The sequence below is a fragment of the Natator depressus genome, chromosome 15, assembly GCF_965152275.1.
Source record: "Natator depressus isolate rNatDep1 chromosome 15, rNatDep2.hap1, whole genome shotgun sequence".
Classification (NCBI taxonomy): domain Eukaryota; kingdom Metazoa; phylum Chordata; order Testudines; family Cheloniidae; genus Natator; species Natator depressus.
The window spans coordinates 32304082-32321780 of record NC_134248.1 but is presented as its reverse complement, the minus strand read 5'-3'; the positions used below and the strand labels follow the sequence as shown (position 1 = coordinate 32321780).

At 44.4% G+C, this 17699-nt stretch overlaps 1 protein-coding gene across 2 annotated transcripts in view; it reads left to right on the top strand.

Annotated features, from left to right (window-relative positions):
* The window catches only part of TTC28 (tetratricopeptide repeat domain 28), a 482751-nt gene that overhangs the window by 151487 nt on the left and 313565 nt on the right, over positions 1-17699 (top strand). Inside the window, exon 1 of one of the 2 annotated variants that reach the window (XM_074973005.1) lies at positions 16452-17115. The exons of the other annotated variant lie outside the window; for it this stretch is intronic. Coding sequence (XP_074829106.1) covers positions 17089-17115 — 27 coding nt within the window. The 5' untranslated portion in view covers positions 16452-17088. Of the gene's footprint in view, positions 1-16451; positions 17116-17699 lie in introns of those variants that run through there. 2 annotated transcript variants of the gene reach the window in all.

The window sequence follows — 17699 nt, the reverse complement described above, 5'->3', positions numbered from 1 at the left end:
TGCTACGCTGAAGAGCCCATTATAAAATATATGTTCCCCATATAAATATTTACAGACTGTAATCCAGTCACCCCTAAACCTTTTCATCACACTCGTGGCTCTTCTCTGAAACCTCTCCAGTTTATCAACATCCTTCTTGAATTGTTTGCACCAGAACTGGACACAGTATTCCAGAAGTGGTCACACCAGTGCCAAATATAGAGGTAAAATAACCTCTCTGCTGCTACTTGAGATTCCCGTTTGTGTGTTCCAGGATCACATTAGTCCTTTCAGCCAGAATGTCTCATGTCTCAAGTTCAGCTGTTTTTTAATCATGTTCAGCTGTTTTTTAATCAAAATGTCATATGATACTACTTTCTTAACAGAAGTTTAAGTATATTACGTTAGCACTATTACCTTTGTCAACCAAACTTGTAATCGCATCAAAAAATATCTAGTTAATTTGAGAGGATCTAAATTCCGTATATCCATGTTGATTTGAATTAATTACATTACCCTCCTTTAATTCTTTATTAATTGAGTTCTGTATCAGTTGCTTCCAAGGTGAGTCAGCAGAAGTGACTCTGTATCTCGGAGCAGGTTCCTAGGATTTGACATTGGGTATATGTGTGTCTACTCTTGACTTCTAGCCCAGTTTTGCAGAGATAGGTAAGTATCAGTGTAAAGGGGTGAACTCCCCTCTGGAGCACTTCCTCATGGCCAGGTATGGCGTAGCGTTTCTCTCCCTGTCTCATACCCCATGCTGACAGCTGCTCTTGTCCACTGGTCATCCACCTCTTTCTGTGACTTGGCCCTCCAGCCAGGTCATGATTTAAGTCCTCCCCTTCCAGAATAACAAAGGTTTTAGAATATCTATTCCTCTGAATTTCCCCAGTGTTGACAAGGCCTTAGTGTCACTAACTCTAGTGGTTTTGTGATGTTGATATTTGACTCCTAGGATGGACTAAGACCCTCTCCTTATACCTGTCTCATATCACACACAGCAGATTACCCAACACTCAAATATTGATAATTTAGGGCTCATTGCTGATGTGAGCTTGGGTTCAAACTCATGACCTAGAGGGAAAAATGTCCACACTGTAGCTTATTCACAATCCTCTGATTTTCCTAGTTTGGGTTTCTTTTGTTCAGCTCAGTTTACGTCTCTGGGAACCAGCGTCATTGATGGTGTCACTACCCAGAGAATGGTGTTTGTTTGTTCTTCCTTCCTCCACATCAGTTAGCTTCCAAGTTTCAGTTTTGCCACCCAAGTGAGTTCCTTAGCTGGAGTTTTCACAGGCTAGTTGCGGAAGACCCAGCTGTGTTTCTAGTCCCAAGTTCTTGTTCCTGAAAACAATGGTAAATTGTACCCAAAGTGCACAGGGGAAAATAAGGGTATATCTGCAATGCCCACGTTACAGCACTGCATGGGCAGTGTAGACATGCTTTATCGCCGGAGGAGAGCTCTCTCAGCGATTTAAAAACAAAACAAAACACACCAAACAGGCGGTGGTAGCTTTATTGCCAGGAGTGCAGCTCCTGGAGATAAAGTGCTGTCTATACTGGCACTTTTCAGCGCTAAAACTTTTGTCGCTCAGGGTGTGGTTTTTTAGCGCTGAAAGTGGCAGTATAGACGCAGCCTAATTTCTTGGACGGTAGGTATCAGGTTAGAGCAGACTGATACAAGACTGAGCCAGTGTTTCTCATGCTACAGAGAGCTGTGATTCCTCTGAGCCCCCAGTTAAGTTCTCTATCTACAGTGTGTGCTTTACGAAGGAGCTCCTTCCTTGCCAATGACCAGACATCCCATCCAAAAGACCAGGAAAGTGTTCTGAAAGGAATTTTTTCTTTTGTAGCTCAGGCATATTTGTCAGCTACAGCAGCTCAGATTAAGAATGCTGCATCTGAGCTTTAAATATGTACGTGGTACTGTGTATGTGGTAGTGGGAAGCAGACAGACTGATAGACACAGAGTTATTGTAATGAATTGAAAGTCACTTTAATAAATTAAGAAATCAAAGCATTTGATGTTATACTTGCTGAATTTGCCAAGGAACCCTGCTATTAGATGTGTGAACTACAGCCTTCTTGCTCTGGTAGTGTGGTATTAACCTTTAAAGTGCTGTCATTTTTCAGGCTGCTAGTCTAATGAATGCGCAAGAGGATATACATATTCAAATATCATTAGCTGTTGACATTTTACTCTGTATTAACACCAGGGATGCAGTGGTGATATCTATCTGATGAATTGTAGAGCTATGTGATAAATTTAATTTGTTATACACCTTGGACAGCCTTACTGACACTCGGCCCATAAAACTATCTCCAACAGGACTTAGTTTTACTAAAACTAGACAAGCCATTTACAACACACACTTTGCTTCTCTACAAAAGAAAAAGGACACTAAACTTTCTAAAATACTACATGCCACAAGGGGCCACAGCAATGGTTCCCTCAACCCACCCAGCAATATTGTTAACCTATCCAACTATACTCTCAGCCCAGCAGGAGCAGCTGTCCTATCTCGGGGCCTCTCCTTCTGCCCCTCCACCCCCTCGAACATGATACAGTTCTGTGGTGACCTAGAATCCTATTTTCGACATCTCTGACTCAAGGAATATTTCCAACGTACCTCTGAACAACATACTAATAAACAGAGACCTCCCTACCAACACTACAAAAAGAAGGATTCTAGGTGGACTCCTCCTGAAGGTCGAAACAGCAGACTGGACTTCTCCATAGAGTGCTTCCGCCGACGTGCACGGGCTGAAATTGTGGAAAAGCAGCATCACTTGCCCCATAACCTCAGCCGTGCGGAACACAATGCCATCCACAGCCTCAGAAACAACTCTGACATCATAATCAAAAAGGCTGACAAAGGAGGTGCTGTTGTCATCATGAATAGGTCGGAATATGAACAAGAGGCTGCTCGGCAGCTCTCCAACACCACTTTCTACAAGCCATTACCCTATGATCCCACTGAGAGTTACCAAAAGCAACTACAGCATTTGCTCAAGAAACTTCCTGAAAAAGCACAAGATCAAATCCGCACAGACACACCCCTGGAACCCCGACCTGAGATATTCTGTCTACTACCCAAGATCCATAAACCTGGAAATCCTGGGCGCCTCATCATCTCAGGCATTGGCACCCTGACAGCAGGATTGTCTGGCTATGTAGACTCCCTCCTCAGGCCCTACGCTACCAGCACTCCCAGCTACCTTTGAGACACCACTGACTTCCTGAGGAAACTACAATCCATCGGTGATCTTCCTGATAACACCATCCTGGCCACTATGGATGTAGAAGCCCTCTACACCAACATTCCACACAAAGATGGACTACAAGCCGTCAAGAACACTATACCTGATAATGTCATGGCTAACCTGGTGGCTGAACTTTGTGACTTTGTCCTCACCCATAACTATTTTACATTTGGGGACAATGTATAGCTTCAGATCAGCGGCACTGCTATGGGTACCCGCATGGCCCTACAGTATGCCAACATTTTTATGGCTGACTTAGAACAACGCTTCCTCAGCTCTCGTCCCCTAACGCCCCTACTCTACTTGCGCTATATTGATGACATCTTTGTCATCTAGACCCATGGAAAAGAAGCCCTTGAGGAATTCCACCATGATTTCAACAATTTCCATCCCACCATCATCCTCAGCCTGGTCCAGTCCACACAAGAGATCCACTTCCTGGACACTACAGTGCTAATAAACGATGGTCACATCAACACCACCCTATACCGGAAACCTACTGACCGCTATTCCTACCTACATGCCTCCAGCTTTCACCCTGACCACACCACACGATCCATCGTCTACAGCCAAGCTCTGCGATACAACCGCATTTGCTCCAACCCCTCAGACAGAGACAAACGCCTACAAGATCTCTATCAAGCATTCTTACAACTACAGTACCCACCTGCGGAAGTGAAGAAACAGATTGATAGAGCCAGAAGAGTTCCCAGAAGTCACCTACTACAGGACAGGCCTAACAAAGAAAATAACAGAACGCCACTAGCCATCACCTTCAGCCCCCAACTAAAACCCCTCCAACGCATTATTAAGGATCTACAACCTATCCTGAAGGATGACCCAACACTCTCACAAATCTTGGGAGACAGGCCAGTCCTTGCCTACAGACAGCCCCCCAACCTGAAGCAAATACTCACCAGCAACCACATACTGCACAACAGAACCACTAACCCAGGAACCTATCCTTGCAACAAAGCCCGTTGCCAACTGTGCCCACATATCTATTCAAGGGACACCATCACAGGGCCTAATAACATCAGCCACACTATCAGAAGCTCGTTCACCTGCACATCCACCAATGTGATCTATGCCATCATGTGCCAGCAATGCCCCTCTGCCATGTACATTGGTCAAACTGGACAGTCTCTACGTAAAAAACTTGATTATCATACACATTGTAAGGAGAGTGATCACTTTAGATAAGCTATTACCAGCAGGAGAGTGGGGTGGGAGGAGGTATTTTTTCATGCTTTGTGTGTATAAAAAGATCTACACTTTCCACAGTATGCATCCGATGAAGTGACCTGTCGCTCACGAAAGCTTATGCTCAAATAAATTGGTTAGTCTCTAAGGTGCCACAAGTACTCCTTTTCTTTTTGCGAATACAGACTAACACGGCTGTTACTCTGAAATTTAACATTTCAAACTCCTTCAAACAGCTGCCATAATAATAATAAATAATAATAATAATTAATAATAATTAATTAATAACTAAAGAAAATCAGCAGCCAGAGAAGTGGGGGTTTGGGAGGTGGTTTTTTTTGTGTTTGTTTTTTGTTTTTTAACACTCAGATTGCATTGGTCTGAGGTGCTCTGTTCTGAGCATAGGCAGTATTCAGTCCTAGACCAATATCAGGGTCACATTCTGATATCTCATGACTCTTCGTGGCAAGAAGCAGTAATTTTATATCACTGGAGAGGGAAGATTCCCAGATTTCCTCTGGGGGGAACAGCCCTTCCCACTGGCTCTGGAATGTCTCAAGATGTCAGACGTTAATGTAAAAACGTTATTCTATGTAACTTTTAGGGTACTTACAATTTAATAGTTAGATTTTTCCTCTCCTTCCAAGGCTTTTACAGTTAGAGTCCTGCTGCTTAGGTAGCCTGGCTTTTCAGGAGGAGGGATATAAAAATAGTATAAATAAAACTTGTAAAACTCTCTGAAATGCTTCCAGAATAGTTCTTCTATAAAATATGTGTCCATGTGTATGTGTGTTGTATAGTATAAAAAATTGGGTTAATATTTTAAATTCATGTTCAACTCTTACTGAAAATATAGAGCATAGGAGGCAGCTGGTCATTTTTCAGGAAGCTCCCCATGTGGAAAAGAGGATGTTGATAGTAGCTGAGGCAGGAAGTGTCTTGCCATCAGGGATGCAGAGAAAGAAGCAATAGGATTTGGAGAGGGCCTGGATGTGAGGGAAGAAGGCAAGACAGAGGTTAAATGCATCTGGCTATATGCATTTGTATGTGCAGATGAGAGATGAAAATGTAGTCCTCCAGGCTTAATCACACACTCTGCTGCTCTTTTAGGGCCTTAGTGTTAGACTGCATCTGCAGTTTGATTTGTGCTCTGAATGGTGTTTTCTGGTATGGCATTATATACTTTGATGTTTTCTCACTTGCACGGTATTGCCTCTAGAACCTCAGGGAGTTCAGAGTGAAACTCCTTCCAATGCTAACTTGTGCATGCAGAATTCCATAGTCACTGCAAGATCCCATAGAAGGAGATCATCTCTGTGATGACTGCACTAGGATGACCAGGTATCCGGTTTTGGACAGGACCAGCTGGTCGAAAAGGAATCCTGACGGCTCTGGTCAGCGCTGTCTGGCAGGCTCCCTGCTAGCGCCGCGCCGCGGCCTGCATGGCTCTCGGGCCTGGAAGCAGCCAGCATGTCTGGCTCCTGGCCTTCGGAGCTTCCGGGGGGGTCCCTGTGCTGCCCTATCCCCCGCCCGCAGGTACAGCTCCCAGTGGCTGGGTCACGGCAGGGGAGGAACTAGTGCCACTCATGAATGATCAGCAGGTGGCTGTTGAGGAGTCACGTGGCGCACACTTCTCCCACTGCTACCTGGCCCTCGTCTCTTCGTGCTTCTCGTGTGTCTGGGCTTGAGCTGCAGCACATGCGCTGCTGTGAACCGCAGTCTGTCGCCCCATCACCGGCACCCAGGAGATGGAGGTATGTGTATCCCTGTCTCCAAGTGCTGGGAATGAGGCTGCACCCGTATCCTCTTCTCTGCATCCCTCCCTGTCCCAATTCCCTAGGGGTGCAGGGGGTGCTGCAGACCCCCCACGTTTTATGCAGGGCTCCGCTGCTGCTCCCCACACCCGGGGTTCCCAGCTGCCAGCCCTGTGGCCCGGCTGCCAGCCCCACAGCTGGGGTCCCGGCAGCTGGGACGGACCCCAGATGCGGGGCCGGCAGCCCGGAGGGACCCCAGGCACGCGGGGCAGCAGCCGGGACCCTGGGTGGAGTTTAACTGTTAACAGAAATGGATCAGCATCAAGCTTATCGGTTAGCCGGTTAACCGATTAAACTCTTACATCGCTAGTATGAGCTGTAGCTGCTCCTGCAGCAAAGCGTCCTTGGAGACCAGTTTAATCACCAGAGCTACTTCTTTGGCGTCATCAGTGCCTGCTGCTGATTCCCATCTGTTCCCATGCTGGATTCTGGGGTCAGCGGATCACTTTCCTGGCTGACCAGATCATCGTGCATCACTGATGACTCAGTGCAAGATGAAATATACAGTATCGAGTTTAAGTCCTCATAAACAAGTTCCCAGAGGTGCAGTTCTGGTTCCTGTCTTTTCAGTAGTTGTTCTGGAGTGGCTTAATCTTCTCCCTGCACTGGCCACAAGTCTGGTAAATTTCTAATGTTGCCAGCTTCTCTGCTGTTTGCTGGGAGGCATAGTCGTTCCTGGTACTCTTACTAAAATGGAATGTTTTCCTGGCCTCAAATCAGAGGTTCATCAAAATCTGGCTGTGCTCCTGTGACCAGGAAGCCTCATGCTTGGCAAAAGATTTTTGGTTGGTGGTCATTGCAGACTGAGGAGAAGGTTCACTGTGTTTGCAGCTCGGTCGTCAGAATAAAATTGAAGGGTTAAACGCTGAGTTGTACTTGCTGTACTTGAACAAAGAGGGTTGCCTGTTTCCTAGGAGTTGATTGGCGACTCATGGGATAGTGAATACAAAGGATGCTAGCCAATGGAATTGTGGGATGACATTGGCAGACCCCGCAGGGCTAAGTCTACTGTTGGATCCATGCTGCAAAACAATAGGGCTTGAACTCTAGGTCTGACTGGACTCTGCTTCAGGCCCTCCACCACTGTGGGGTCATTAGACCCTGGGTCTGAGTCTAAGAGATTTGTATGTAGACGGAAGTGGGGTTAGGGCTTGAGCCTTAGTCTGAGCAGGGCTTACATTGTAGTGTAGACGTACTCTTAGTGGCCTGGAAACATTCACCTTTGGTTGACCGAGATTATTTTCTGTTTCGTGGTTACACATTGTTAAACGAACTTGGCCACTGATACAGTTAAGCTTCACAGACCTGACAAGCACTTGAACTTGCTTGACTTTTACCAGATTCTCCTGGTGAAGAATATGGCAGGTGTATGCCTGCGCATATTGCAGGCAAGGCGATCATGGATATGAAATGACTCCATACCAAGTGTAGGGAAGAGAAATTGAGGGCTGAATTAAACTGCATTTTTCTTCATAAAGAGTTCAGATAGCTCTCAGACATTGCAAAGGCAAGTAATTGTTGCTGTTTCCTTCAGATACTAGTGTCATTCACATTACATTTATTTCAGATATTTCCTGTGGCTGTGAAAATAAGTATTGAAATTCTTCATCTGCTGTTGAAAAAAGATTTAAGTTTAAATATAGCAGAAATGCCAATCACTGAGTTAAGAATAGAGATTAACAGTGAGCCAGCTCACTTTCCCTGTGCAGTGGGAGTGTGCATCCACACCTCCTGCTTTGCTTCATATTAATTATCTTTATGCAGGGAGAATTTCAATAGCCTTCTGTTGTTGACATCAAAAGAGCACATTTTGCATTCTGCCTGTGAAACGAGCTCTGTTCTGGTAGCTCTGTTATGGCAGATGACATGATCTGATGTCTGGGCATCTCCTTTCTGCGCTTTCAGATTTCTCTGGTGTTGGACACTACAGAGTGATACACACTAGTTTTTCAGAGAATGAGAAACAACACATTTCCAAGTGCCTATGGGTCTGTTCTTGGGATGTTGAGGCATTAGAGCTTGTTTCAGAGACACTGGATTGTGACCTTGGGACCAGTGCAGCAGCATTCAACAGCAGAGGCTAAGAGCCTGTGTGATGGAATTGAGCTGCCCTGTACGCAGGGTTGCTCTCCTTTCCACATGGTCTGCACCTTCCACTAGAGTCAGCCAGAGTCCTGCACTCCTCAAGTACAGGAGGACTGCATGTAGCTAAAGTTGGCTGGTGAAGCTTTAAGGGACCAACCAGTAGGTGCCAAAACATCACCAGCCTCTGCGTAGCACCCAAACATCTAATGACTTTCAGTATTCATCTTCAAACCAAGTGCTCCTCCATGGAGTGCTGTCTCATCCCCATTCAGCACAATGGGGAGACAGAGAGGGAATAAAGTGACACGGGAATGCTAGGAGCACAAGAGCATCAGGGGACATGTGAGAGCTTTTCCGTTGATAGTGTCTCACTTAATGAGCTGAAACACTATCTAGTGCTGTGACTTGATGTATGATTTCAGGGTGCTTGCCTTTGCTCCCAGTGCTGCACAGCTGTGGTGTGCCAGGCCAGGAATTCATTGCATTAGGCACTATGTACGTGCACATATTGAAAAGCTAGTTACACATCTGTGTAATGAATGCAGTCTTACAGTTGGGTGGATCTTTAATTTTCCTTAGTCCTCTGGATCCTTTACAGTCTGAGTGCAGAAATGGATACTTGTCCTTACCTGTGACATTGACTTAATTAATCTCAAAGTGAGGAAAGAGTAAGGTGAGGAGGCTGTTGGGCAGAATAAGCTTTGATAATACAGCCCAGATTTACATATTTTGTGCGTAACTGACTTTTCACTTTGCAGTTAGGAACACCGCACTCTGAACAAACTGGATGATGGACCCCAGCTCCTTTCTGCTGTATAGAGGGTTGCCCTGCTAGATGCTCCCTGCAACAGTAGGAGCTGCGGTTCTAAATCATTTTCAGTAAGCCTGGTTATGAACCTCAGGCAAACCTTGTTCTTTTCATGTGCGTTCAGGAGTTTTGACTCTAAGACCTGTAGAGAAATGGCTCAGAGCAGTGTCAATAGGTCTGGCTAAAGCTCTGCAAGCTTCAGGGCAACTCGGTCTACTGGAGAAAAGAACCTGGATGCTGAAGCCCTCCAAAGTCGTGCGTCTAGCTGTGGCTCAGCAGTGGGGAAAATGTTGTAGAGCAAATACTCCAGCCATGACATTGCAGCTGGAATCATATGGGTGTTCCAGTAATAAATCTCTGTGTTAAATTACTTGAATTAGTAAATGAGAACTAAGATGCTGCTTGTCTCCTTAGTTTTCTTCCCCTGAGTTTCACCTTTGACCTTCGTTGATGGAACCTCAGGTCAACTGGAGAAATTGATTGCCCAAGAATTCAGGCAGGCGAAAGCCTCCATTAAATCAGAGACAAGTTACATTTGTTCCAGTGTAGCAAATGAACAGAATGTGTCATGCACCCTTTCCCCTTGGAGCTCCTCTCCCAGAGAGTTTTATAGTAGATTACAAACCTCAACCAGTGCTTCTGCTGGCAGTTTGTTTGGCTCTCTTTTCTGTGCATCACTAATGGATTTATCTTCTCAACACTTCTGTAAGGTAGGGAAGTGCTATTGTCCCCAATTAACCTAGAGGGAAGTGGGGGCACAGATTGGGCAACCTGCTCAAGGTCACACAGGCAGTTTGTGACAGAAGCCAGATCTGCTGAGTCCTGTCCTAGATCTTGACCACAAGACCATCCTTAGGGACAAAGGAGAGCTACAGTGGTACTCCCTTCCTGGGTGAAATGGGTTTCACCCTGAATTCTATGAGTGAAAGCCCTTGCCTGTTATGGCAAATAGATGTGAAGTGAAAACCACTGACCTCACTTGGACCTACTTAGCAGCCTATGTATTCGTTTATTCCTGTCTAGAGGAAATAGGTTTACATGAGCATGTGCTAAAAAACTTGTACCCTACTCAGCCCTGTCAGTTCATAATCTATTCTTTATTTTATTTTATATTTATATGTATTATTGAAGTGCCTAAGAGCCAGAGTCATGGACCAGGATCCATTATGCTAGGTTCTATACAAACACTGAACACATTTACATTCACTTTCTCTTTAAAGCTGGCGGGGACAGAGCAGTTTAATACCAGCCTGTCCTTCCTGTTCCATCTTTTTCTATTTTCCATGTACAGTCCAAACTCTTTCAGTTTGCAATTTTATATGGCACTTTTATTGAATTTATCACTGAAATTACTGTCAATCACTGTGATCCGATTCCACTGGTTACTGAACACTGAGGCTGTTTATTCCATGAGCGTTTCAACTTCTTTATCTTTTCCTCTCACCATCTCCATTACACCATTAGATACTGTAGGATTAAACTCCTTGGCTTGTTTCTCATGTTAATATGTCTGTAGGCAGAGCTACGATCCAGCTGCCTTTTTGGCATCCTGGCCCAAACACTGATACATATACCTCAGTCCCCAAAATCTGCCTTTTCATTTGTTCTTAGAAGAATCAAAGAAGAAAGATTTAATTATTAGAAATTAGCTGTAGTTCATTCTCTTCCTTTAAATTTTAGGGGTTAAAAAAAATAAAAAAATTGCCAGTAAGAAGATTATGAAATGAAAGATGCTGAAGACAATAACGAATAAAATAATTTCTATTTTCTTAAATAGTATATTCAGAATTGTTCAGGTCTGGATGCCCAAGTCGCCCTTCGATAGTAAGATAAGGTAAGAAATTGTTTAGATAGCACAATTATCAGCCAAATCTCCTAATGGAGATTCTGAGATAATTCCATATCAGTGAGATGTGTATGTGTTTGGGGAGTGGAGAAAACCTTCCTTCTAGAGATGAACAGTTGTGAACAGTGCTCTTCATGTGATGCTAATATGAGTATTCTCATTTGTTATTTGGGTTTGAATTGTATGGCTTGTCTACATAGATATTTAGTGTATGTCTACACTTTGAGGTGAAAGGTGTAATTTCCACCTTGAGGAGACAAACCCACTCTAGATCTGATCAAGCTGGCCCACTAAAAATAGAGTGTAGCTGTGATGGCATGGAAGGCTTGCTGCATCAAGTATGTTCCTGTCCAGGATGCTAGGTATGTGCTTGGGTGGCTCGCCCCTTCTGCAGTTCGCATCATCGCAGCCATGTTTCTATTTTTAGTGTGTTTGCTCGATAAGAGCTAGGACAGGTATGTTGTCTTAACCTGGAAATTACACCTTCAGGTCTAAGTGTAGACCCACCTTTACTTTGTGACAAGCCAGGATGTCACTCTACAGTGCACTAGCTTGGTATGTTCTGTCTGGCTGTGTGGATCGTGCTACTGTGCACTAAAAGTTCTGTAGTGCGCTTTGATGAAACTTTGTGTGTGGTAGCATGGTCCACATGGCCAATTAGTGTGCAGCAAGCTAGTGCACTGTAGATTTACACCCCAGTTTGCTGCACACTAAGTCTCAGTGTAGACAAGCCCTTAGATGCTTATTTGCCTTTCATCAGGTTCAAGTGCCTGATCTTCTTTATAAGAGCTTTCAAAAGGAAAAAATGGTAACCCTGTGGAAATGACAGTGCTCTGTGACACACTTTGTGCCTAATGGCACAGGAGACCAGGAAACCTCAGAGGAGTTTGGCACAGAAGTTCTTCCAAAGTGGGGAGACTCTATTTAAAACCTTCTTATGAATACAGCACATTTGCATTGCTCTCCATTTGAAATATTTTCATTATGAGAATTATATCTTCCTGGAGTACCTAAGAAAAGGCACTCATACCATGGTCATGAGCATGGTATAAATGCCTTGATAGAGACTAACTAATGAAACCAAGATATTTCATATTTAGCCCAGTGTAACAGTGCCTTTTGTTTGTATTGAACATAACGCATGAAGCAATGACAGTGTTCCTTTTTTGTAGAACTAGCCCTCTGAACTTACTGTGAAGGGGACAAGCCTTCTGTACCACACATGGCACAAGAACTCAGTGTATATGGAACTAAGGGGGACATCTTGGATTTTCTTCAAAGCAATGGCAAGGACAGTCCATCCCTGGGACTAGCAAATCTGTACTTACTTTCTTTGTTCTCAACTTCTTCCATTGCATCTTGTTGTTCGTAAAGGGTTCAAACATTACAGATAAGGCTGTAGACTGTATTAATAAAGAGCAGGTAATTGATATGTTTCATCACTATTTCCTATTTCCTGCTTTGGCAATTTTTTCTAATTTAAGAACATCCATAATTTTAACTGTAACCTGCCACTTTACTATCATAGCTCATTATGGGAACCTGGAGGCATTTGAGGGTCTCAAACACTTTAGAAAACTCCTTTGAAAAAGAATACTTAAAAGTAAACAGTATATAGACCATACATAACCCTGGCTTCTGCTTTCTTACCAGTATCTGACCATGGACTGATGAAATTAATCCTAGAATACATAAGGAACTAGCAGAAGCAAACTTGGAACTGCTAGCAGTTACCTTTGAGGACTTCTGAAGAATGGGTGAGGTCCCAGAGGACTGGAGAAGAGCAAAAATAGTATCTATCTTTAAAAATGGGAACAAAGACAACCCAAGGAATTTATACACTAGTCAGCCTAATTTTGATACCTGCAAAGATATTGGAACAGATTATTAAACAATCATTTTGTAAGCAGCAAGAGGATCATAGGGTTACAAGGAGTAACCAACATGGATTTGTCAAGAACAAATCATGCTAAATCAATCTAATTTCCTGGTTTGACAGGGCACTGGCTTAGTGGATGTGGGGAATATGAATATATAATCCTGATTTTAGCAGGGTTTTTGATACAGTCCCACATGACAGTCTCATAAGCAAACTAGGGAAATGTGATCTAGATGAAATTACTATAACATGGGTACACATCTGATTGAAAGACTGTACTCAGAGTAGTTAGCAATGGTTTGCTGTCAAACTCGGAGGGCATATTTAGAGGGGTCAGTCCTAAGTTCAGTATTATTCAATATTTTAATTAATGACTTTGATAATGGAGTGGAGAGTATAGTTATAAAATTTGCAGAGGACACCAGGCTGGGAGGGGTTGCAAGGATTTTGGAGGACAGGATTAGAATTCAGAACAATTTTGGCATATTGGAGAATTCAGCAACATGAAATTCAGTATAGAGAAGTGCCAAGTACTTCACTTAAAAAGGAAAAGTCCAATGCACAACTACAAAATGGGGAATAACTGGCTAGGAGGTAGTACTGCTGAGAAGGCTCTGAGGGTTATAGTGGATCACAGAATGAATGAGTCAACAATTTGCTGCTGATGTGAAAGGTTAATATTCTGGGGTGTATTAACAGGCGTGTCATATGTGAGACATATGGGAGGTAATTGTGCTGCTCTATTTGGCACTGGTGAGGCCTCCACTGGCATACTGGGTCCAGTTCTGGGTGCCTCACTTTGCAAAAGATGTGGACAAATTGAAGAGAGTCCAGAGGAGAGCAACAAAAATGACCAAAGGTTTAGAAAACCTGTGAGGAAATGTTAAAAATACTGGGGATGTTTAGTCTTGAGAAAAGAAGATGGAGTGGGGACCTGTTAAATCTTCAGCTATGTTCAGGGCTGTTGTAAAGTGGACTCAATTATTCTCCATATCCCCTGAGGATGGCACAAGAAATCATGGGCTTAATCAGCAGCAAGGGAGATTTAGGTTAAAGATCAGGAAAAATCTTTCTAACTCTAAGGACAGTTAAGCTGTGGAACAAGCTTCCAAGGGAGGTTGTGGAATCTCTGTCACTGGAGGCTTTTATGAACAGGTTGGACAAAAACCTGTCAGGGCTGGTCTAGGTTTATTTGTCCTGCCTCAGCACAGGGGTCTGGATTTGATAGCTCCTTGAGGTCCCTTCCAGCCCTACATTTCTGTGATCTCTGCATAAGGCCCTGGAAAATTCTCCCAATCTGCCTCTACATCATCTCGGTAATCTTACCTGCTCACTGCCTACCTGAAGTGATGCGCTAGACATCAGCCCCTCTCATGCAATCAAGAAAGAAGCAAAAGTGAGACTTTCCTGCAGAGCCAGGTTCTGGAATCTGTTTTGTGCCACTGGCCCTCCTGAGAAGGCCCAAATGCACCATGGCATGTGATTACTGTGAGTTTATTGTCCTCAAGCTGAGTCCTGTTGCTGCCTGCTATGGCAGGCACAGTGCCTGCTGGCTGGTTCTTATGCAGAATATATTTTGGCAACCCCACCTTAAGACAACCTGTTGTTTTGGTAACCCCAGTTCCTGAAGTCTGTGTAACCTTTTTCCAGCTCCTGTTCTGCCATGTAACTGTTCACAGAGCTTTTCATTGTCTAAAGAAGCCTGTAACTCCAGCATGCCATTGCTGTGACAGAGGAGAGGACTGCTTTCAGAAGAAATGACTCACGTATTTTGCTGAATTTAGGAGCCCACCTGTTGTTGGCACCTGTCCTCTAGTTTAAATAGTAAAGCACATTTGGAGAATGTGCTAGCCAAACTTATGGGTATAGCAACTGCAGGCTGACAGTAGCACCCAGGAGGTATTTGGGCGGGGACTCTCTCATGACAAACTTAACCCAGTTATGCCCCAAAGCATCAGAACCCTTGGAAATTTTGTGCTGAATGTTTGTAGTGAAATTTGAAACTACCTGATTTGGTGTAGGCACTATGGAGGTTAGGGGGTCCCCAGCCAGGGAAGGGACGCTGGTATGAATATCAGACAGGTAGGTAGGCAGGCACCACTCAGAAACTTAGCTTAGTTTAATGTGTTTGCTTATATTATTGACTAAGATAGCGTTCAGTGCAGTGGAGAATTGTCTGCTCTTCTTGTTCTTCTCTTTCCCTGCACCTCTTCTTGCTTTCCCATTTCTTTTCTGTCCATCTCCCTTTCTTTCTCCCCATCTCTGATTTTGCTTCTGATTTGAATCAGCAAAATATATGCCAAGAAAAATATGATTTAATAGAAAATGCTATAACTCTTCTGGTGGGAAAAAGGAATTTCAAAGTGCTGTGTCTGTATGATGATGTCATCAAAGGACAGGATTTCAGCCAACTCCACTCCTCAGCAAATACATTGTCAGAGGGAGTCTGACCTTGTAATTAATATGATAGTAACACTCTCTAACTATGTGTCTCTGAATATTAATACAGTATGAACACATCAACTTCAAAGGCATTTTGAAGTAGTCAACTGTAATTAGTAATCCTCTGGGAATTGAGCTGCCCAGCTGAGGGCCTGGGCCCTACAGATGCAGGAGGTAGGGAGAATTCCATACTTGCAGTGTAATATGTGATGATTACATTACAGCGCTGTGTTTGGGGGGATGCATGTTGGTGTGGGGGCTGTTCATTTGATTAATAGAAGTAAGAGAAACCTATTTTCCTGTAGTCCTTCCCCACAGCTGCCTCTTCAGGATGGTTACCTACAGCACTGCTTTTCTTTTCGTACTGTAAAAAATGTTGTTAAAGCAGAATTAATCTGCCTTTAAATGATAGAATACTGCTTCATACATCTATATTCTTCCTACGGAGAGACCTCACAAATGCGAGCAGACAAAATGAGGAGCCACCTAAGGAAATAGCAAAGAAATGCAGTTTCTCCAGCTGCAGGGAACTGACCATAGGGGCTACAGGTTGTTACCTGGTTGGTTTTCCTTTTCTGACTGGTGTCTGGGCTAAGGGCGGCCAGGCAGGAAGCTCTGGGTTTAGTGCAGTTTTGTTACTGTGCTTTTGTGTGCATTGTGAGCATTGTGAGATGTCTGTATAGAACTTAGTGTTTGAGCTTTTGTTGGTATTTGTGCATTTCAGATTTGGAAAAGGGCGAAGTGCAAAACTTCTTTAAAATCTCTATTCCACGACCATGTAGTGCCTCAGCCAACCCTTGTTAAAGAAACTTTCAGACACACCATGATCTGGGGCATCTGTCTCATGAGACCAGAGTTTGTCATATAGGCTTCAGTCCAGATGCTTGAAAGGGTGCCTTTAACTCGTTTGTCAGTGCTTTCTTCACTGGGTGCCTTTGAAATGAAAGGCTTGTGTTAGACTGTAATCCCTCAGAGGAAGTTTGGCTGTGCAGCGGAGATGTCGGAGGCACTAAGACCCAGGAGGCTCCTGCCTTGTTGGCTGGAGCAGGGCAGGCTGTGCATGTACAGAGGGAAGGAAGTCATTAGTGCAGGCTGAGCCGTGGAGTTTGGGGCTCTTGCTGGATTTCCCCACCAGTATGTAACTTTTGTCCTTGTGGCAGTTTTTTGTGGGCAGAATTGGGCACCCAGGCAAGGCTGCTCCTTACACTGCAGGGTCTGTAGGGCATGTTCTCCTGATACACCTTTGGAATTTACTTCGTGAAAATTTGACTGAAGCAGAAATGAATCCTGGAGTTGGGAATTCTTCCAGGCTGCGTGTGAGGGAATCATTGGTTTGATCTTTGTTAGCAGAGTAGCTTGGATGGCAGCGGGAGTGTGTGTGTGTGTGTGCTGATTTCCTGCAGGAGAGAGAATTGCAGCTCCTACTTCACCAAGGCTCTTCCCTGAAGGAGAATCCCTATTCTAGGGATCCACAAGGCTGCAGGTCTCCCTGGAGAATGACCTGTCCAGGCAGTGGAGTTGCTGCTTCTGGGACTTCCTGATGGGCAGGGTTTTTATGGCATTTCCACCAGTTTTTCTTGAGTTAAATTCCAAGAGACTCGAGACTTTTCCCCTTTTTCTGGCTCTGTAATTTCCTTCTCCAGTGACTATGGCAAAGATTTAAAGGGGCAGGACGGAGGCAGCATGACTTGCAGCTGCAGCTTCCCTGCATCCGCCACCAGCATCCAGACAATATCTTGATGCTCAACGTTTCTGCTTTACAAATATGATGAAATGGCAGCCCCGAAAGAAGGTGAGTGATAGTGAGGAGGTGGGATCAGCTGCCCAGTGTTCCCCCCCCACAGATAAATCCTGGGACCATCCAGCACCCCTCTCCTCTACAGGTGACCATGGTGAGGGTTGAGCAAACCCTTCCCCATCCCCCACAGGTAAATCCTGGGAGTGGGAGCGATCCTTCCCTCCTCTCCTTTATAGGTGACCTGGGAATTGAGTAGTTCCATGCTTCTGCGAGGGCAGCATACACGTTCTATTGCTGTTTTCATTATCACATTGTTTTACAGCACCCAAAGTATGCAGGGTGCTGTGTGGGGCTATGTTATCCTCCTAGGTTGTGACTGGCAGCATTAGTGAGCACTGATTTTTCTTTGCTTCCTTTGTCATTTCTCAACTCTGTTCCCTGCACTGGCCCACGGGTAGGAGGCACAAAGAGGAGAAAGGTGGACTAGTAGCTTTGTAATGTAGGTTCTGGCCTGGATGCAGCCCCCTTGTGCTGTAACCTGACAGAATGTGCCAAAAAGGGCTTTGGAGGTGATTGTGTACTGGGGAGCAGAAATCTGATGTAGATTTGCAGTGGGCACTGAACCCTGGGGAGGGAAG